The sequence below is a fragment of the Pangasianodon hypophthalmus genome, chromosome 18 (assembly GCF_027358585.1).
Source record: "Pangasianodon hypophthalmus isolate fPanHyp1 chromosome 18, fPanHyp1.pri, whole genome shotgun sequence".
Classification (NCBI taxonomy): Eukaryota; Metazoa; Chordata; class Actinopteri; order Siluriformes; family Pangasiidae; genus Pangasianodon; species Pangasianodon hypophthalmus.
This window is the reverse complement of record NC_069727.1, coordinates 7,362,423-7,385,073: the sequence shown is the minus strand read 5'-3', so window position 1 is coordinate 7,385,073 and position 22,651 is coordinate 7,362,423. Positions and strand designations below refer to the sequence as shown.

General features: G+C 36.8%; 2 protein-coding genes across 5 annotated transcripts in view; one reads left to right on the top strand and one right to left on the bottom strand.

Annotated features, from left to right (window-relative positions):
• The window catches only part of mkln1 (muskelin 1, intracellular mediator containing kelch motifs), a 31,363-nt gene extending 28,439 nt beyond the window's left edge, over positions 1 to 2,924 (top strand). The window contains exons 17-18 of the mRNA XM_026922643.3: positions 523 to 577; positions 770 to 2,924. Of these exons, the coding sequence (XP_026778444.1) occupies positions 523 to 577; positions 770 to 891 (177 nt within the window). The 3' untranslated portion in view covers positions 892 to 2,924. The remainder of the gene's footprint in view (positions 1 to 522; positions 578 to 769) is intronic.
• Positions 2,925 to 2,997: 73 nt separating this feature from the next.
• Positions 2,998 to 20,112, bottom strand: podxl (podocalyxin-like). 4 transcript variants are annotated; one of them, XM_026922645.3, is made up of 8 exons: positions 19,749 to 20,112; positions 7,994 to 8,854; positions 6,506 to 6,597; positions 6,380 to 6,406; positions 5,601 to 5,718; positions 5,463 to 5,506; positions 5,240 to 5,374; positions 2,998 to 4,719 (listed from the first exon to the last, which is right to left on the bottom strand). In XM_026922645.3, the coding sequence occupies exons 1-8, from the start codon at positions 19,777 to 19,779 to the stop codon at positions 4,525 to 4,527; spliced, it is 1,503 nt and encodes a 500-aa protein (XP_026778446.3). In that variant the 5' UTR covers positions 19,780 to 20,112; the 3' UTR covers positions 2,998 to 4,524. The 4 variants fall into 4 exon arrangements, with proteins under 4 accessions (XP_026778446.3, XP_034168965.2, XP_034168964.2 ...); XM_034313074.2 differs by having other exon boundaries at positions 6,506 to 6,549; XM_034313073.2 differs by having other exon boundaries at positions 5,634 to 5,718; positions 6,506 to 6,600; positions 19,749 to 20,111.
• Positions 20,113 to 22,651: the final 2,539 nt, after the last annotated feature.

Here is a 22,651-nt window from a genome sequence, read left to right as displayed (position 1 = left end):
GTTGGTGTCATATATGTTAGATTGAGTATTTCACAAACTGCAAATCATTTGGGATTTTCGTGCACCACACTACAGTTTACAAAGAATGATGTAAAAAACACAAAAAAACATGCAATGAGTGGCTGTTCTGCAGGTGGAGACACCTTGTTAATGAAAAAGATCAGAGGAGAATGATAGGTCAGAGGTTCTCACTGACAGGAAGACTACAGTAACTCACATAACCACTGTGTTGAGCCAAAAAGCATCTCAGAATGCACAACCTTGAGGCAGATGGGCTACAACAGCAGAAGACCACATCAAGTTCCACTCTTGTCAGCCAAGAACAGGATACAGCAGTTGAAGCAGTTGGAAAACACTGCTTTTTCTTTTTTTCAGTCAGTGTTGTGCTGCTGTTACATGATTGGCTGACTGGACAGTTAAATGAATGAGCAGGTGTACAGGTGTTCTTAAGAAAATGGATTGTGAGTGTAAATGCTTTATGCCAGACACTGATTAGTATTGTTAAATGATTGTGCTCTACAGTTTCAGCTCCTGCCCTCAGCGCTCTTCAAGTCCAGCTCAGATTTCATCCCACTGGGTAAGTCATTCTTGGTCATGATTGGTCTGAAGAACTTACTGGGGCCAAATGTTTGGATTTTTGCTTTACCTAATTTGCATAAAATTGAGAAAATTCTATTCAAATGCTGCTTGTGTTTTTTTTTTTTTTTTTTTTTTTTTTAATTTAATTTTATTTTGTTTTTAAATTATCACCTCTCTGTCATTATTTCAGGCTTTTCAGATGTAGATCAGACGTACGCCCAGCGCACACAGCTCTTTGACACACTGGTAAACTTCTTCCCCGACAACATGACCCCGCCCAAGGGTAACCTCGTTGACCTCATTACCCTGTAGCCACACCCACTGAGCTCTATCCCTTCACTCTTTATGCCTCTAAGACTTGTCCCACTGAAAACAGAAGTTATTTTTCTACATCCACTTCAGAATCACCATGCCGGCCGAATGTGGCTTCTTCACAAGCAGGAAGGTATAACAAAACTGGAACATACCTGCTTAATATAATATTTAATTTATTCACCCAAATCTGAAATCATAAAGTCCCTGAAGTGTCTACAGCACTTGTGTACATTTATCTTTCCTCTTAGAAGGTGTCGGAGGAAGGTGAAATCCACAAATCCAAGACTCACTTTGTTTTTCCTCTTTTATTCCAGTCGGACTCGGTTTCCGGTCTAGCTCAGCTTTCATCTTTATTTCAGCTTATGAATATTTAATGCTCACTATAGAAAAGGGTACAGTAGAGATAATGGCCATGGCTGTTATCTTCCCCTCTACATCTCACACACTTTGGTGATGGAAGCAGTTGGTTTATTGAATGTGGGCTTTGATATGCATTTGATTATGCTTGGTAACATTTTGCCAAATGAAGAGGAGTGTGATTACATGGCAAGTTTGCAACCTTTATTTCTAAGCTTACGGGATGGAAATTGTGTGAATCTGTCCTTGTTTGCTGTTTATTTTTCTGAAAAAAATAGATTTAAATAATGGCCTCATTCTGAACCTGCTGCTTTTTATTTCTTAGCTACACAGAAATAATGAGTATTGAGCACATTTTAACGATATAATTTGATCGGCGTGCTTCAGATGATATTCTCTCCTCACTGGTACTGAAAGACCTTTCTTTTCCCATTTGTGCCGTAGCAGTATTGGGTGTCTTTATCTCAGTCTGAAAGTAATTCAGTGAATTTATTTCTCACCTAAAGAACAACAAAAAACAGTAACAATTGCGAACATTATTGGATTGGTGACAGCAAACTCCTGCAGCCTCACTGGAGCCTTCCAGAAAGTGTCATTGCTCCATTATGGTCCATCACCGTGTGTGTGTGCGCGTGCGTGTGTGTGTGCGTGTGCGTGTTTTGAAGCTTGCACTTGTCCACTGAGTCTCGGGAATCAAGGTACTTGATACTGCGATGTCTGATGATTTTAGGAATCCTGTGGTGGCACTACTGAACACGCCGGAATGTTACTTGGAGGTAGTCTTCCGTATAATGTAGTGTGTAAATATAGCCATGTATAAATGTGTGTATATATAAGATCTCCTATTTGAAGTATTACTAATGGCCTGATTTTGAAGGTTTTTTCCCCTGAAAGCGTAATATATTGGGACAGCATTTTGGCTTTATTGGTGTTAATAATTAGTTTAAAAATGTTAATAACTGGCTTATTCTCTCCTTGTGCGTATTGGAGGTATATTATATTAATAAAAGGTGCACATCAAAGTACAGTTTATCCCATACAAAGCTGTGTGCGCACATCTGTACAAAATCAGATTAATCAAGAAACACATCTTTACCATATGAATACAAATGAATAGTGTAATCTTAGGAGTTCTTGCCTTAACCTGTTCTACATAGCTGCCCATTTCTTCATTCCTAGCATTCTCTTTCAGAGACTCCTGTGTAGTACAGCACATTTAAGTCAGCTTAATTTACCATTGTCAAGCTGGTTTTATAGTGTGCGAGTTACATTTATTTACCCATTCATAGCCTCCGTTTTCCCAATTAAATCCCCGATTGTGTGTTTCCTGGGCTTGATTGTAATTAGAGCTGCTGCAAGAGTCATTTAGTAATTTTGGGTTTTGTGCCAGGAAGAAGGTTAAACATGTGGGTTGTGAAAAATGTAAAAGAGGAAAAACACAATGGGAGCACCTTTTATAAAACATTTTGGCTTGGACTCTTTTTATAGCCCTCTTTTTGTTTTTGTTTTTTTAATTCTTCGCTCATCTCACTTTTCCTCCTCTCTCGTCTCCTGAGTGAGGATATCGGGATATGTGAACACTACACTGTGGCAGACATGAATGTGTAGAAAATACTTTAAAACAAAAGCATTGTATGTAATGTACATAATGAATAAAGATTGTATTTTGTTCAGGTTTTCTAAAAACAGAGCCTCTTTTTTTTGTCTTAAACACTTTGTGTATTAAACACTTTGTTAATGAAGGGATATTTGTGAAATAACACCTTTATTCTCTATGAACATGTTTTATTCCTTCGTCACAAAAATGAAAAGGTAAAAAGACAATGCAACAGCATTGACTGTTTTTCCAGTGTATCAGACTCCTGTTTTTTGCCTTCCCTAAAGGCAAAGTTCTAACACAGAATATAAAATACATACAAAATAATATAATGGAAAGACCTAAATCACATCAGACAGTTAGACATCATATAAATATTTTAAGTAGAAGTATGTGGAAAAATAAAAAGGAATTGGAGCCTTTAACTAAAACTGAGTTGTGGGAGGATTTGACATAACATTTAGTACATGAATTAACTTTGGGAGGATTTGATGATGAATTTGAATTAACGCCAACCTTTCAATAAGTCAGCTTTGTATCTTGCTCATGAGACAAAAACTGAAAGGGGAAAATTTCAAGCAAATAAACTGTACAAGTCTACATCTCTTGCCCTGTAAGGACTTGGACATTTGAAAAGGAATTTGGATACTATATCTAACAGTATGTGTTTAAGGTGAAAAAAACTATTGTTTGCTTATAGGAAGTGCTTTGGTCATTAAGGAAAACTGCCCTGAAACACATTAGGTATGTTCAAATTGAAATATTTTTGCTGCATGTAGTGATTCCGGTGCTAATTTGTTGTTTGCTGCTGTATTTTCGTTATTCCCATGAGAAGGTAGTGCTCAACCCACGTGATGACGATTTGATGATGCTGACGACATTATTCCCATGAAAGTTGAAGTTCTGGAAGCTGCTCTGTTTGTGCAGAGTGTACAGATGAGGAGGTGAGAGAGAGCTGGACAGGGCTAAAGCGCTGCTGCATCGCTCTCTTTAGATCAGAGGTCAGCGAGCATTGTGGGTAATGTAGTGATCTGTTATCCAAAGTTGAAATTGACTGATAGTTGAAAAATTCAGCTCAGAATTTCATTACAAGATAAATCTTGGACGCAAGCCATTGCATGTTAAATCATTAACAGGGTGTGTGCAGTCTAAAACCAGGATGAACAACAGTTATCCCTTGGTCTCATTGTAAAAATTAATACTTGGGCAATAAACTAAACATGCTACGAACATATTAAAACAAATGAAACAACACACTATATACAGGTGCAGCAGTGTACATTTCTCTTAAGTATTATAAGTGAAAAATAAGTTTATTTGTGGATGAAAAAATATGTGGGAAAATCTTAAAACTAAAAGTAAAATCTCGTGGACTTAACGCGATTTTTGAAATTACACCAAAACCAAAAACACCACTATGGCCCATAAACAGCCCAGGTTTATCTTTGAACATGTCCCATTGAGTTTCATTTAGTGTTTTCTTAAATATTTCTCACTACAGCTTGTGCCCTTTTAGCAACAATGCAGGTTTAATAGAAAATAAAAGGGAACCCTGTAGTCCATTTCCTATTTAGCCATTTGTAATCTTTACACAGTCTGTGGCGTGCACACGGTGATTGCTAATGACAGTCTGTTTTGTAAGATACATGAGTGGAGAGCTGATGGGCTTGCACGCTTTACAGGTGTGTGTCCTCTTCATCAGGTATGTCGTCTTTGGCGAGGTTGTCAAAGGGCACAATCCAGCTGTCATTAAACTCTCCATTCAGCGCCAGCTTCTTCTCCTGCATCTCCGGCTGCACCTCCATCACCTCCAGCGTGGGGTTGTCGTGGTAGCCGTTCTCGATCGTCTGCAGCTCTTCAGTCAGGTGTTGCTACGGAGAGGTTATGGACATTGGTGATTTAAGGTGCAGGGAATTTTAGTAGAAGTTAAAGCAAGATACTTTTGGAAAGTATAAGAGTTGAACAAATGCGTCTCTTCTCTTCACTGTTCATCAAAGAAACATGTAGACAAACATGGACATGGTCAAGTGCTCATACATTTTTTCATTCTCTGTTTTGAATTCATACTTTGTCCATGATATTGATAGTTTTATTTGGACTCCATTTTTTTAAGTGAATGGTCTTTTTTAAAACAGAGAACATGATTCATGGTAGCATGTTTTATGTTTTTTAAGCAGTGTTTCTTTTTGCCTTTGATTTGCTTTATAGAGGTAAGTTTCCTCAGTTACATCCACTTTGAAAATAAATGAAGCCTTAACCAGACAACTTTTAAAAGCAGAGATGTTTTTATATCCACTTTGAAGCCAAAAAAAGCACCGACACTAGTTTTTCATCCTTAAACAGACGTTCTGTGGGAAGGAGAAAGTCGGACAGTTCTTGTCTGTGCGTTACCTGGTTCTTCCTGTAGGATATGCGATGGTAGCTGCAATACACAGCAAACGCAAGAAGGATGAGTGCCAGCGCACCACACGAAGCCACAATGGCGATCAATGTCGTTTGGATATCTTCAGGCTGCTTTTCTTTAGGCTACAGAGACAGAAAAAAATGGTGCTTTCAAACAAGAGCTTGTCACCCCATGATATTTTTAGGTGATATTCACAATCGTGTGTCTTACCGTGGACTCCATAGAATTATTAGTTTCCTCTGATGGTTCAAGTACTAAAGTGAAAAAAATGTCATTCAGTATGTGAAGAAATGTACAAGGTGAATTTGGTATAAATGAGAAACTTGCAAAAAGTCGTCATAGCCTCACAGATCAGTTGTATAGAGTTGTACTTATAAACACCATTTGTCTCATGTCCAGACATGTTGCAGTTACCAGGTGCGTTGATTATCTTTATGAGCTTTGCACAGTCTCTCTCCAATTTGTCCTGTGAATGTAATAAGTACATAGTCAGCTCTAGAATTAATGGCACCCTTCAAGAGAATGGTCTTACCTGGCTGTATGTATATGGACTTTTCAAAATGACCCCATACATAGTTCCCAAATTAACAGAAATAATTCCTTGACACAAAATCAGTAATTTGCAGTGATCTAATTAGAGAACCTGTGGTTGAATCGAGAGCCCAGAAAAAAAAATATAAAGGAGGAGAGGATGAGGTCTTTTACAAGTGCCTACAGACGTTACAGGAAATAGCTCAGTGCTGTTAATCTCACTGGAGGAGTCTTCATCAAATATTAACTGGATGCAGATAAATTGGAAACCATTGTTTTGCAGGAAAAATTGTACTACTTAGGCCAGGGGTGTCCAAGGGCCTGTGTGGGTGCAGATTTTCATTCCAATCCAGCAGCAGTCCAACTTCTGCTTAGTTGAGATGAAAACCTGCACCCACACCAGCTCTTTCTGGATAACATTGGACACCCCTGACTTAGGCTATAGATTTTATGCATTAAAATAAAACCAAACAGCATCAAAACCAAACTCAAAAAAATATTACTCGCTGAATACACTATATATTTGCATTTGCTTTATTTGCTGACTAATTCTGTTGTGGATGTAGCTTGATGGAAAGCTAAAAAGATGACCTTACCCCAGCCGTGTTTGCAGCTACGAACTTCTGCAGGAAAGAAAATGAATTTCATAATGAGTATGAAACAGTGAGAATCAAACCATTTTCAAAAATGAACCGATTTCAAATAAAAACAAAAATCCTTACAGTGAATGTTGTTGGTTTGCGGGCAGTTGTTGTTCTTGTTTTTACTGGAGTTGTCGTATGGGATGTTTTCGAAGTATAGTGGTGGGAGGATCCTCCTCCATTTACAAGTTTTATAACAAAAATAAGATAATTTAATAGATTTATACATTGAATCCACAATTAATAAGCACCATACACTAACATTACTACCTTTTAATCTTATTCAGAATTGAAATGAACCTGTATTTATTAGTGAATTAGGTTTAAAGATAAAAATTTCTTGTTTATTTTCCACATCACAAAGATCCAATTTTCTTGGATTACACTCATAAATGTTTTTGCTTTGTTTTTAAATGTGACAACACACCCAACGGTCCTGCTTTCACACAACAAATATTATTTCAGGGAATTACTAATAACAAAACATTCAATTACATAGATTTGTGAATAAAAAGTCACCTAAAGCCTACCCTAAAACTACTCAAGATATAAAGAACATCCTATTACAAAGTCTGGCTTTAATACCTTTTATTATGTTCGATAAATATAAAATTTGTAACCAAGGGAATCCCATAAAACATAATATTTGCCATAATATTATAGCAAAAAGCATTATGTAATCTGTAGAAATATCCATACAGTAGATAGTTTAAACAAAAATGTTCCAATGATATATAATTATCAAGAGCTTTAAAAATTTTAGAAAATTTGTGTGTAATTAATGGAGTTTGTCAGGATACTGCTGTATGTAGCATTTAAAATACTGGTAGTATATGTACTTTGTTTATCTAATGGTGAGATGGTGGTGATTCTAGGAGGTTGGGCAGAGGTTGTCTCAGTGGAAATGTGTTGACTAGATGTTGGTCCTGTAGCACTGCTTCCAGTAGAAAGAATTTGGTTTGTTGGTGTTACCAAGGGAGTCCCATAAAACATAATATTATAGCAAAAAGCATTATGTACTCTGTAGAAATATCCATACAGTAGATAGTTTTAAAAATTTAGCTTTAAAAATTTTAGAAAATTTGTGTGTAATTAATGGAGTTTGAATAAAAATATAAAAATAAAGGATTTATATCCATAACTGTCAATTTCTTTTTACCTATTGTGGAAGTGTGAAAGTTATACATCTGAACATTTTGATATTTTCATAGCCCGTTGACTAGCTGGCTAGCTAGGACACAATGATTTCTACATTCCCGTTAAAGGCGCTTCTGTTGAAATTGGCTTCCCTTCTTTTTTTCTTCATCTGATGAGCTTTCATATTTTAAGTCAAAAGTTATATTCATGAAAAAATTTGACATGTCCGCTGATGATGTCGCTGACTCTACTGTAGTAACTGTTTCGAACTAGGTAATGGAATTTTTACGTGGCGACAGACGAGCGGAGTAATACACACAGTGAAACGTCCCAGTGCAGTTATACTAAACATAAGCACGCTTGGAGCACCACTCAACCAATCAGATTAGTGGACTAGATTTAACTGTTGTATAAAACTGTATAAACTTTTACCTGTTGTAGAAGTTATTGTAGAGGTGGTGGAAGTGGTTTCCTGGGCTTCTGAAGCATTGGTAAGGCTTTGTTCAATTCTTGAAGCAGTGGTACTGGTGGCTTGACTTCCCGGAGCAGTGGTACTGATGGCTTGACTTCCCGGAGCAGTGGTACTGATAGCTTGACTTCCCGGAGCAGTGGAACTGGTGGCTTGACTTCCCGGAGCAGTGGAACTGGTGGCTTGACTTCCCGGAGCAGTGGAACTGGTGGCTTTACTTCCCGGAGCAGTGGTACTGGTGGCTTTACTTCCTGGAGCAGTGGTACTGGTGGCTTTACTTCCTGGAGCAGTGATACTGGTGGCTTTACTTCCTGGAGCAGTGGAACTGGTGGTGAGATTTTCCCGAGCAGTGGTACCGGTGTTGGAATTTTCCCGAGCAGCTTCAGTGGTGATGAAATCTCTGGCAGGCCCGTTTAAATTGTTCTGATCAGAAACCATATCTGAACCTCTGGTATTAGGTGATGTCAGGATACTGCTGTATGTAGCATTTAAAATACTGGTAGTATATGTACTTTGTTTATCTAATGGTGAGATGGTGGTGATTCTAGGAGGTTGGGCAGAGGTTGTCTCAGTGGCAATGTGTTGACTAGATGTTGGTCCTGTAGCACTGCTTCCAGTAGAAAGAATTTGGTTTGTTGGTGTTACTGCTGTTGAATTTGTTGGTAGTTCAGTTAGTGACGTATTTGCAGTGTATAATGCTGTTGTATCTGGGATGCTGCTAATAGGTTTTGAAGTGAATTGGCTTTGAGCTGTGCTAGCCACTGTGCTAGCCACTGTGGTACTGGTATTAGCGGTGTCTTCAGCATATGCACCTTGGAGAGAACCTATGGAAAACAAACCATCATTAGTGCACACTTTAACATGTAAGAAACTGAGTAGTCAATTTGTATCTTTTATTTGTAACTGCGTGTATGTGTAGTGTATTGCTATATAGTTATCGCTGATATGAAACAATGAAAGCATACAGGGTTATGAAAGCCATCTTGGTCTGAGTCTCTCCCCAGATTAACTCTTTTGAATTGAATGTAGTGCAGCAAATCTTTTTGCCAAAAATCATGGCACACCATGAAACATCAGGTTGCACAAATCACTGACACCTCAAAATAAGAAAACAAGGTATGTTTGAACGTTAGCTAATAATGTTAATATTTCTTATTAAGTATGAAGCTTGGTAAGATTAGTATTTATGTAAGGAGTCTCCAGTGTCAGTGCTTTGTAGATGTCAGGGATAATGTGGTAACTTTAAGGTTTCTGGAATGCTTTGTGGTTTCAGTAAGATGACAAGCTATATTTTTTGGTGATTATAACTGTTTATAGCTGCTGTAACATAAATGTTAAGATGTGAAAGAACCGTTTTTTTGGAGGTTCGACGACATTAAACACAGCTATAAATGGATAAAACATGAAATGTCATTCCTTCATAAATAAACAAATGTTAGCGTTGGGAAATTGCTATGGTAAAAGAGGAATAAAACACTTCAGGATGTTCCGTCACTGGAAAATAATCAGCTTTGGGGTGGAAATGGCTGCATCACAGCTGCCTGTATTTGATTATTTATCTATAACAGCACGCCTTGTCATGTTTTATTCCCTCCTTAACTTCTTATAGTTGAAGTTAACTTGAGGGGAATCTAAAGTTGGCTAACGTTATGCTGCGTGATTCATTTATAATGAATATGTTTGGTTTGAAACTGGGTTTGAATCAGTTTGAAACTGCTCGAAATTAGGTGCCAATGTGTTTGATATTGCATTTTAAAGTGGTAAGACTGCCAATAGATTTAGGATATAGATGTAGGTGCTTGGGGTCACAGTAACTAAAATGTGAGTGTTTTTTCCGCACTTTCACACTTGGCCACAGTCTTTATGCACATGAAACTTCCTGTTCCTTTTTTGTTTGTTTTCCACTCGCACCGATTTTTACCCAAATTCATAAACGCACCATGTGGGTCAGAAAGCACCGTGCTCTCCACCCATTATGTTTGTGAAGAAAATAATAATCATCAACAGCTTCACATCATCCAGGCCTTTTTTGAATCAGCAGTAGCATTGTTGGTGTACTGTTAGCTTTGTGACTTCAATGGTGTTTATAATCCTTGAACCATAATGTCTTTTCTTTTTTTATTTCACTTTTCTATTTTGTTTAGCAGCTGTGCCTTACTGGGAGTCGTCTCTATTTATAGTTCACAGGACAGAGTGAGCGAAACAATAAGGTAGGAAATAACACACCTACTCTTACTGGTGAGGACTAAACAATGGTGGGCAGCCTCAAGAGACTGAGAAGAATGCCATTTCTTTATCTTACACACGCATAACATGACTCTTAATGCTGCGCATACTGGGACATTGTATAGACACCATCTACCAGGATTTGTGTGTATAATACGCAGCACAGGAAAAGATTGTTCTTTTTTCAATTTTTTAAAAAATTAACCACTATTCCAAGTTTCATGAGTCCCCAGGGACTGAACCTTTTTTCAGGCCTGATGTAACTACCCCAGTTGTTTTGCAGTGATGTCAGGGCTGCCATCAACTCTGGGTTTGAGTGTACCTGGAGAAGGGTTGTGTCAGGCTTGTAAAGCAAATTATGTTGATATGATATGTACAGGAATGTACAGCTAGAAAACTAAGTTAGTTGGATTCCTTCTTCACTGAGGAAATATACCTCATGGCACATTTAGACATTTTGTCTGATGACAGTTGTGCTTACCAGTTTCACAGTCTTTTCTTTTCACATTTGCATTTACATTTATGGCATTTGGCAGACGCCCTTATCCAGAGCGACTTACATTTATCTCATTTTTAAAATTTTTATACAACTGAGCAGTTGAGGGTTAAGGGCCTTGCTCAAGGGCCCAGCAGTGGCAGCTTGGCAGTGCTGGGGATTGAACTCATGACCTTCCGATCAGTAGTCAGGAAAATTTTTCAATAACAACACATTCCCAAGTATTTTATACCTCTTATACCACAGCATTTTACAATTTTAATTTATTAAAGATTGACATTTTTATCCATTTATAGTTAAGTTTAATATTCTGGAATGTTGTGTAGTTCTGGCTGCAAGGCAAATCACAGGTTTATATTAATATGCTATCATTTCTATAGTGAAAGCTCATTCACAGGGTCTTGTATGGCAGACGTGCTACATGACCTAACTCTAATAATAAAGGTATTAAAAAAGATTTTGTTATTTAATCAGAAAGGTATAATCATTGATATAAACTGATAAAAATACAAAACTCACAAATCAGTGTGTCCTAAAAAAATATATACATATAATCGCACATGGTGAATTGCTGTGGTATAAGAAGAATAAACACTTCAGGTCATGTTGTTATAGGAAAATAAATAATTTTGGTGTGGTAACAGTAACTCCACTCCACTTCACAACATCCCGTGGTTGATTATTTTCTTATAACAGCATGTCCTGTTATGTTTTATAAACAGCAAAGTAAACTTAAGACACATTAGCACTGTTTTTTCTCACCAATGTTGCATCAACACAATATGATCTAACTTCCTATGAAGTGTATCATGGGTTCTTTGGATGGTAAACGGCTCTAGATCTCGAGGGAAAACACTCTGTTGTAGTGTTATACATAGAACCTAGTTCTGTTTATTTAATCATTGCTTACATTTGGACCAAATAAGTGCACATCATTACTCTACTGAAGTACCTGAAAATTGAAAATTAATATTACTACTCTTAAAAACACTTTTTACTCTTCTTCACACTTCTGTCTGTTTTAACTTTATACATGAAGTTTATTTACATCCAGTCAACTCTATATTTATTTATATAGCCGGTGAGATCTGTAATGTTACCGTGTGTCTGTGGTATTCTCCCACACCTCCTACATCCCAAGCTGAAGAAAAAACTAGTGTCTTTTGAAAAGTAATATTAATAAAAATGAATATGCTTATTTATATGCAGCTTTTAATATGTCCAGCTGACTGATACAAAGACTGAATATTTCCCCAAGACAGGATATTTAACACTCCACAAATGACTCCTCTCAGCAGTCCTGACTACTGGATTGGGGTTAAGTGTGACAGCTTTTCTTTACTCTCATGTCTCTCACACATCTCTCTTGAGTTTCTGTTCATGTCTTCAGCGTTGACCCTCATTAACCCTGCTATCATTAGCTACAGGCCAGGCCAGTATCATTAGTACAGGACACAGTGTAGAGACCGCTCCCAGAGTCCTCCTGTCCCATAATAATCCCACCTGAGCCTCCTCAGAGACACTTTCTTTTTATTTCCACCTGCTCTCTGTCTGTTTCTCTGTGCTACAAACTCCTACACTGACACTTGCAGGTCATCTTTCCCACTGATAACTGGAGTTCAGCTCGCTGGAACAGCCCCAGTGACTGAAGTCTGTAGATATGAAAGACAGGAAACAGATGCACTGACCTTCCTTTTATTTTTACTCTTAAACGCTGTGCTGCTTTTCCTGAATCTACAAACTCCCACACAGCTAATAGCGGAAAGACTCTCTTTAAATGCTATGGCTTTTCTAGCTGTTATAGCAATATAATATTTATATTGTGATAAATCATACCACATAGTTATAGCATCATGGGTATTGTTCTTTCTTTCGTTCTTTCTTTCTTTCTTTCTTTTTTATTTATTTATTTAAGAGTTACCAACTCTTCATGTTATGTAACATGACGTTTCAGTACAACATTTTAACACGCTTTTATTTTTACATTATTAAAAAAATAATTCCCCTCTTTTTGGTGTTAAATAATTATTTTTTGTAGATATTCCCCCTTCCTTTTCAGTCTTAAATCATTTATTTTGTAGATATTAAGTCAAATATTAAATTTGTTTTAATTATTAAGGATTTTTTTTGTGTTCCTCTTACTCAGTGTTAATTAATTACGTTTTGCAGATATTAATAAAATATTTACATTTGATCAATTTTTTTTTATTTTTCATCCTCTTTGACCTTTTCCTCCTTTTCAGTGTTATATCATTTATATTTGTAGATATTAAAAAAATTTTAAATTTTAAATGAATCTTCCTTTTTGCTCTTAAATAATTTCCTTTTGTAGATATTAAATAAACGTATCATCAAACTCAGTTAAATGTTTTTTAAATGCAACCCTTCTGTTAGTGGCAGTTTTTTTTTTTAAAGCAAAGCTCCATATTGTAGAAAGTCTTTCTTGTGATTTAATATTTTTGTCATATTGTCTACGCTTAGCCACAAAGGATGTGAATTTGGACAGAACATCTGAGAGTTAACTGTGAATGAAATGTAACCTTTCTCTATCTGTGAGAATCACTGATTTTTTTTCTCAGGGTCTTCCTGCCTGCTGTTGACCTCTGATGAAACTAAATGTGTATTTCCTGTCTTTAGCTAACCCAACATCTGTCAAAGCATTATTATTATTATATTATTAAATTATTAGATATATTCAGGTGGCGTGATGGTGCAGCGGGTTTGGTGTTGCTTCCTCACAGCTCCGGGGTCCCTGGTTTGTTCCTGAGCTTGGGTTACTGTCTGGGTGAATTTTCTTCATAGTTAATTATCAGATTGTCAGAATTGAACATTTGATAGATTCAGTGTGTGTGCTAGAAAATGGCTGCACACTCAGATGTAGAGACATGTAGTGCATTCAGTCTGAATGCTCTTGTGTTAAACATACAGGGCTTTGTTAAAACAGGTCAAAGAGAACGACGGATTTGAGGGTGGGGACCTGCTGAATAGTTTATGTTCCTGCTGCTGGTACGGTTGTAAAAATAACAACAAAGCGATACAACACACACACACACACACGCCCATATACACGGACGCAGATAATAGGGTTTTCATTTTAGGGTAACACAACACGATTAATAATCAATTATACAATACATTATGACTTTTTTTCTACTATAGAAACACTTATGCTTTTAAAACTCCTGAACATTGTCATTTTCTGTGTGAATGTTATTTTAATATTCTGTTTTTTACATTTAGTCTGTCAAAACACTTTTTTGAAGTCTTTTGCCTACATGATCCTTGTGCTTCTTAATGCAGGAGAAGGATTTGCCTTGTGGTTATGTCCACTTTTTATGTATTATCATATAGTCCTGCTGATAATATTGGTGCTGTTTGTATAAGATAATTACATTCGAATGCATTCTAATGCTTAATATTTTACATAATTAAAATTCAAATGCCTGAGTGGAGCCCCTGCCAATCATAGTGACACTAGCCAGTCATGGGTGGCTGTGAGCTCATGCATGAGGAAGAGGGTAGATAGTGTGTTTTCTCTGAGTGTGTTATGCTGCCCAGTGACGCAGCATGAGCAGCAGTTTGATGCAGAAGATGCAACTGGCTGGGTTCATGTATCTTGGACGAAGCATGTGGAGGAAACATGCTAACCCCACCGTACTATGAACTCTAGTCAACTTGCAGTCAATCTGTTTATACAAATTGAGTCATGCAAATTGTTACAATGTATTTGTTAAGCTAATTCTACTTAAGATTTTGAACTAGTACCCACACTTTTATTCATGTCCCTCCCCAACCCCCCCGCCCCCCCTTTCCCCAAATGGGTAGACTCATTGCTCTGCTCTGACCACCCGGGTTGATGGGTGATGGGTGTAATTAGGAGAAGAAGTGTGTGTTGGTTGGGCAGAGTGGTAGTTTAATGGGCTACTTGCTCAAACACTTCCGCATTATAACCAAGATGACACTTCCGGCTTATCCACTATAATGGCAATGATGCTATTTTACACACAGTATCTGCAAGAGCTTCATGGCATCCATCATATATATATGAGAACACATGCAAAGCTCCTTTTAGTAAGCTGGAGGAAGCCATCAGACTGTATGCTTCATCATATATAAACTACTATGAATATAAGGAAATACCTATTAATAGAAACGAACACCCCAACACTGACTTTATTGTAAGACTGAAAAAACCCAAATATTAGACATTGCTGTCTCACTGTCCTGCAGAATGAGATGCCAGATACATGTTATTTCAAACCGGAAATACATCATAGCTCTGTGTGTATGTAGCCCATAGAATTTCAGATGCAGTTTTATACAGCCCTAGCTTACAGTGGTAATTTTTCATCAGAGGTATTTGATTCTTGATAGAATAAGTCACTTGAAAATCATGGATAGCACTTAAATGCAATATGGTTTCTGACGTGCAAAATAATTCAAAATGCATACTCTACCTTTACTGAATGCAGATTCTACAGTATATTACACATTTCTCCTTGTATTTAGCCTTTAGGCTTCTCTTCTTAGAGTCCGTGTATGGATGTGGACATAACTGTGAGTGTGTACATGCCTTATTGATTGATTACTACAGGCATCAATGTCAGCCACAACATGTGCATTCACCATACAAACCTTACAGCTCGTAACTTGCATTAGTGCACGTGAAAGTCTTGTCTCCAGATCACACTTTTTTTTTCTTGTGTTGTCTCAGTCTAGCCTCCCTGCTGTGATCTGGGGTCCTCAGTTGCCCTTCCACCTCCCAAACAGCCCTCCCTTCCCCATCCTTCTTCCAGCAATGGTGTCCTATTCAGGCTAATTGAAGAGGCCTGTAGGGAGGTAGTTCCTTTATGGGGCTGAGCCACAGCTCAGCTCCTTCACTGAAGGGAGGAGGAACAGGAGAAGACGCTCGTGAATGTAAAAATGTTTGGCAGGAATAATGGGATGGCAGGAGAAAGGGAGGAGGGTGCAAAGAAGGTTAGAACAAGGCTGGACGGGGTCGCCGGGTGTTTGTGTGCTTGACTTGGAATACATTCCTCACCCCACACACACACACACACACACACACACACACACCCCAACCACTAAGCCCCATCATTAGAGTATGCTAATGGACGTTTAGAGGGAGACACTTTATCTTCAACATCAGAAACTTAACAGCGATCATTTTTCAAACAGGTTCGAAGTTATTTAATCAGAGGTGTTAAAGGAATACTCCAGTGTTTTTCAACATAATCTCTATCTACTGCTTGTGCAGTGTATTTGTCATTTTCAAAGACAAGAATTTCTACACATTTCTCCGAAGTGGAAAAAGAACAGAAAACTAGTTTACTCAAAATTGATTTATAATAGAAATCTAAGGGCATTTGTTGAATTCCATTTATAAATATTTAAAATGTGACTTTAAAACATGAATACAAAACTACAACCATTACATGCTTACATTAAAGGTTTTAGGATAAGACAGTCATAAAATAAACTTCTGTTAATTCAGTTTTTCTCAAGATTTTGTTGATTATCCACAGATCCAACAATTACATTGATAAGACATCAGTACAAATCCTCCACACTGAAAAAGTAGTCCCCTTTCTGGAAGGACAAATTATACAGATTTAGCTTAATTTACAAAAACCTTTGACTGAAGGATTGTTTAAAAAAGGTTTTTCATTCTTTTCTCATTTTTTGCTTGTGATAATCTACATTTGCTACTGGAAATTAGGTTAAAAATGTTGGATTATTCCTTTAAATGAAAAAAAAATTTCACTAGTAGTGCATACAACACAAATATAGTGCAATTTAATTACTCTGGTATGGAAAATAATAATAAGGAACAATGAGGGGAAAGATACTGCTTCAATTCTTTTTCTTTCTTTCTATTATCAATATTTCTTCATCTATTTATGAGCAAGTCATCTCATTGCACCTCTAACTGCAGGATTTGGGAATTAAGGAGCTAGGAAGCTGTTGGTAGTGCCAGTCTCAGGAGTAATTAATAATAAGTACGTCTGAGGAGGAGAAGAGAGGATGACGGTGGCTCCACCACAGGAATTTGACGAAAGATAAGTGATTTCAGCACCCCCACATACATACTCCCTCCTCTTTCTTTTTCTCTACACACAGTGATATAGTCAGTAGTAGAAGACACATTTTAAACACTACAAAGTTGATTATTTACCAATTACAGCATGTCCTGGAGTGTTTTATTCCTCTTATACAACAGCATTTTGCCAATTAAAATCGTTCATTTATTAATAAACAACATGTCATACTTGTTATAGTTAGATTTAATGTTGTGGAAAGTCCAAATGACAAGTTAGTTCCTGTTATCAGTTACCATCTATCAACTATAAACAGTCATTCCATCACCATCCTCTCTTTTTTTTCCTCTTTGGTGAAATTAAGACATATTACTGAGAAACAGGAAAGTGCAAAGACTTTCCTGTTAAGGAAAACTTACTGACTGTTATAAAACCCTGACACTGGAGACTCCTTCCATGAGCAAACTCATTTCTTTTGTCTCAGAGAGCCGTGACCTTCAGCTCAATGTCTGCATCACTGATGCTGGACTATTCAGACCAGACACAGAAGTAGGAAAGCAGAATATAGCATGATGCCACACCTTCAGTGGAACAAAAATGGGATGTCGATAGACAGCTTTCCCATCTATTGTTCTCTATTTTCACAAGGTTTTGTGCCGGACAGTCCTGCCAAGCGGCTTCCATAACAAACCTGTTTGTATTTTATTTAACTCTGTGAGAACATTGAAATATAGAGCCCTAGCTTGCAGTTAGCTCATTTATATCCTTTCAGCAAATTTCCTGGAATCTGGACTGACTCGGATATTCCCACGGTCCCAAAGTCCAAGAAAGAACGCACAAGGAAGACAGATTTATGGTTAAAGTCCAATCTGATCTAGCAATGTAGTAGTCTGTCCTAAAGCAATTTTGGTACTGATATCACACCCGTTACATCTAAGGAGTAATAATCATGTCACATGATGCAACACAGTTCGAACCCTGCCTCAGGTGTGTTTTAAATTGAAATAGATCAAATTGGTCCATTAGGAAGTAATCATGGCTGTACTCTATTCTCTGAGATGATTATCCCATGATTATAGAGTTTAACTTTGTAGGCACCAAAAATGAATACTCATTCAGAAATGCACTTCTTTACTGATACAAGTCGAAGCTGGTGTTTTGCTGCTGCACCACCTCTAACACTTAAGTAAGGAATAAAACACTTTGCACAAGTGTTACAGGAAAATAATCAATGACTGTGATGTATGATGTGGCCCAACGCGAAGTAGAGTTACTCTTCTATCCTGAAGTTGATTCATTTCCAATAACAGCACGGCACAAATTGTTTTTTATTCCTCTTATACCACAGCGATTTGCCAATTATTACATATTTTCATTTCCTAAAGAATGAAACGTCATACTTTTAACCATTTATAGTTACATTTAATGTCACTGAACATCTGCAAGACAAGTTACTTCATGTTATCACTTACATTACAGCAGCTATAAACAGTCGTTCCCTCACCAGCCTCTTTTTTTTTATCTTTCTTGAAATAAATAAGACAAAAAAACACAGCATGTCAAACCCACAGGGCAAAGGCATCTGTCCTGAAGATATCCCCATGATAAAAAAAAAAACAAACTTACAGACTGTTACAAGATGCCGACATTGGAGACTCCTTCCGTACATGTTAAATAAACAGCTCCTTACAGACATCATCACCATATCAACAATCAGCATTCACTCATCTGAATTTTCTATATATTTGTCTAATTTTCACATTTTCTCTTAAAGCACCTTTGATTATATCATTGAGACCACACCAAGAATATGCCCTGGCTGACGTAGACAGCTGCTATGGTTGAGAATATCTGTCTTATGTACATTTAGTCATTTCACAGACACTGTGACGCACATTACAGTACAAACAGAATTACAGCTCTTACTAACACACCTCACACTGACAAATGTGGGATTTGAACACAGAACTGTCACTATGTGATGGCTCACACAAACCCGATTTCAACAAGACTAGATGACCCACAATGCCAAGGAAGCATAAACACCTGGCCTCAGCTTTTTTGATAACTTTATGAAGAGGCAGGTAAGGCTCGTGTAATTAACAATAACAGCACTCCTCCGCCAGCTCTCCGCCCTCAGCTCTCAGACTGTTATCTTCTGTTTGGACAAACAATGTGCCATTCCAGAAAAAAAAAAATCAGAAAATGTTGTTTTGCAGATGTTGCACTTCCCAGATTGCCTTGTATGCAGGTTCTATAAATGTTCATATCACAATTTCAAGGCTTTACACAATTTTTTTTGAGCCATATCAAACACCCTACTAGTGGAAAATATTAGTGACTGTGCTTAACTGAACCATCCTTTATTTGCCTGACTAGTTTTTTAAATTATTAAATAATTTTATCTTTAATTAAATAATTTTATAAGAATGTTTCATTACATAAAAAAAAACAAGATGTACTTTACCTGTTTTTTTTTTAAATTACACCTGTCTTATTTGAGTATACATATCTATGTATATATATATATATATGTTTTTAGTCTGTCATTTTTAATTAAAAAAGTAAGTAATAAAACAAATGACCAACTGTTTTAAATCATTTGTTAAGCCAGCATCACTGAAAACTCAAGCAGGTCAGAAAGAAATAGCCAACTAAACAATGTTGAGCTCAAAAAAAATTGAGAACCCAGGAGAAAATATATAGTTTTGCAGACTATTTTCCAAACCATGTGTACTTTTAAAAGTGCATTTTTATTAAAGCATATAAGCATCTGATAAATCACAGTTAAAGACTCTATAGAGTATTCAGTGAGGTGCATTTCTAGCTTACAAGCTTTATTTCTAATTATGTCATAGACAAATTTCTCTGAATGTTCTCTATTCATCTATCTCTCTATTTCAGTATTCAGTAATGCGCCATCATGTATTTAGTCAGGAGTTAAAAAATGATTCTCACCTAACACAAGGATAGTCCACAGGATCCACATCTTGGTGCACGTGTTGCTCTGTTGTGGTGTTTGCTGCTTATCAGAGAGAGAGTTTGTGCTTAAAAAACAGTGATGCTGGAGGTGCCACTCCACCCTGTTGCGCCTTTCTCTGCACTGGCTATATAACCTCTGAGTGCTGAGCCCAAAGCCAGAGCTCTTTTGTTCGCGGCTGCTTCTCTCTCTCTCTCTCTCTCTCTCTCTGTGTGTGTGTGTGTGTGTCCCTCCTGAGCAGGGGGATGTGAGTCCGGAGTGTTTGCGGGTTTCCTTGGCTGCGCGCTGGCTGATGGTGCTATTCAGAGCGCATGAGCTTTTCTCTGACCTACAGAGAAACTTTCCCTCTGTGTATGTTCTGCAGTCTGGACTGTTCTGACGTATGTAGGGGGGACGGACACACACACGGCACTTCCCGTGTCTGAAAGCTGTCACTAGAGCACTTATTGCTATGCAAAACTCTGGACAGCTATAATAGCTTTTCAATAGACTCCACTAGTCAGACTGAGGGCACTGAAGGGCAAAAGAAATGATATGCGAGCTGAATCAGTGAACTCTGCACTCTGTGCATCACTGTCTATCCAAGTTTATTTTATATTTGTATATATATATATATATATATATATATATATATATATATATAATTTTCCTCCTATTGTGTATGGCTCGGTGATATTTCTCCTCCTCAGTCCTGACACTGGACAATTTACGTTCAGTGTTTTGTTTTGATTCATATTCATTGCTTGATAGAAAACAGCTCAAATGCAGTCTGAGGCCACATTGAAAATCTGGGATTTTTTCTAAAAAAATTGGAAATAAAGAGAAGGTTTTAGAATTTTGAAATATTTAAAACAAAGAAAGTAAATGTTCAATATCTTGAATACTTAATATTCAAGATTCTGCACTATTTCTATGTCCCTATTTAAATGTATGCAAGTTTGTGATATTGATCATGTAAACTGCTTTGTACAAAAGATCAGATTTTGTCTAATTTCATTCTATTGGAGGATGGACTAAGAACACTAAGTCCAAATACTGAGAAACTCTGAAATTCATGTAAATATTTCAAAGATTCTACTTTTCACTCATTGTTGTAATGAAATTACAAGTATAAAAAGTATTATCTATCTATCTATCTATCTATCTATCTATCTGTTTGTTTGTCTGTCTGTCATTTTGTCATCTCTGTCTTCACAGAGTGTCATTTGGACTCGTGTGTTCTGGTCAGATGAGAACAACAATTAACATTTTGGCCATGAACACCATGCAAAACATGGGATGCATACAAAGGAAACTCACCTGATATATACAACATTTTCATACAATTGTCATATAAAATCCAGTAATTCTGGAATTGACTGTAGATGCATAAAATTTGTAGTATATTCATGATTATGACCAGTGTTACCAACTAAAAAGCAAAAACCTCCTGTAAAGTTAATGCATGTTTAGGACATGTTCCAGTAGAACAGCTTGCAGACTAAAGAAAAGAATCTCACCAGCATCACAAGTGTTTCTTGTATAAGTGCTTTTAACCCTTAAACAGGCAGCTCAACCACACGGGTACAAACATTTATCATTGTAATTCCAATATACAGTGATAAATTCATCTCCAACTTTTCCCCTTATCTTAAAGAATTAATTTTTTTTTACATAGTACATCCACAAGAGGGGTGCTTTCAGTTTTTGAAATACTGCTTTGAGATCACATGAAAACCAGACATTGATATCACCAGCACAACTCCTCATTCATCAAGTTACCGAGCTAAAACGTTAAAAGTTAGTAAAAAGATAAACGCATATCTTATTTCTGACATTGTGAAGTTATAATATTACAGTCATGCTGCTGTGTATACTGTATGTAGGAGTTGTGTTAAAATGTGTTACCGCATGGTCACTTGATCACTAAACTGAAGTGAGTTAGTAGGAGTTCTCTGCCTGCTGTCAGTCAGCTATGAGCTATATTTATCAGAAAGTTCACAAGCATAATGTTCTATCAAGATGATTAAGATGATACATCAAAAAATATACTGATTAAAGAGAAACCTGTACTCATGAACCACAGTCCTCAGGGTTTATTTCTCATATTTAATAAAAAGAAAAAGCTACAAACTAGGCAAGCTTACAAACTGAGCAGCTGTGTGTAAAATGTTTGTGAAGTTTTTACTAAAATATGTAGGATAAGATGGGATATTTCCAACTATGTATATGGTATTTTTATATAATTTTGTATATAATGATTGTAATTTCATATCTAAGCAAAGTTTACAATCAAAATTCATTAAGTTTATAGCTGTAAAACCATACTACTGATCCATTGTGCTCAATAAGCACTTCTTCTGTTACTTTAAATGGGCAACTCAACCAGCTGTTAATCTAATGGGTGGATTTGAATTTCCATTGAATGTGATCAAATTAATAAGAATTAACATAAAAATAATTTTTTGCACAAGTATTTCATCATGTGCCTGCTAAAGGGTTAATGCAGATGGCAGTGAGCTGCACAGCTGTTGCCCTATTTGCTTTTTGGATAGTTTTGTGCTGAATGGGAAAAAGCTGGGTGTTTCTGGTCACTTGTTGTTATGGCAACACCTGTTTGCACATCAAATTGCAATGCAATGCAATGGACATTTAAAGATGACCAGGAAATAAAATGTCTAAAAAGTCTTAGGCACATACAAAGAAATGCTGTATGCCTTCAAAAATAATGAAACTAAATGTTTCTACATTAAAAAAATACTATAAAGAGTAGTAAACAGTAATAAATAAAACAAAGTAATATTTGGTGTGACAATCCTTCGCTTTAAAAAAAAAAAGTCTCAGGTACAATGTGCAGTTTTATAAGGAAATGAGCTGTAAGTGTTACTGAGCATCTTGCAGA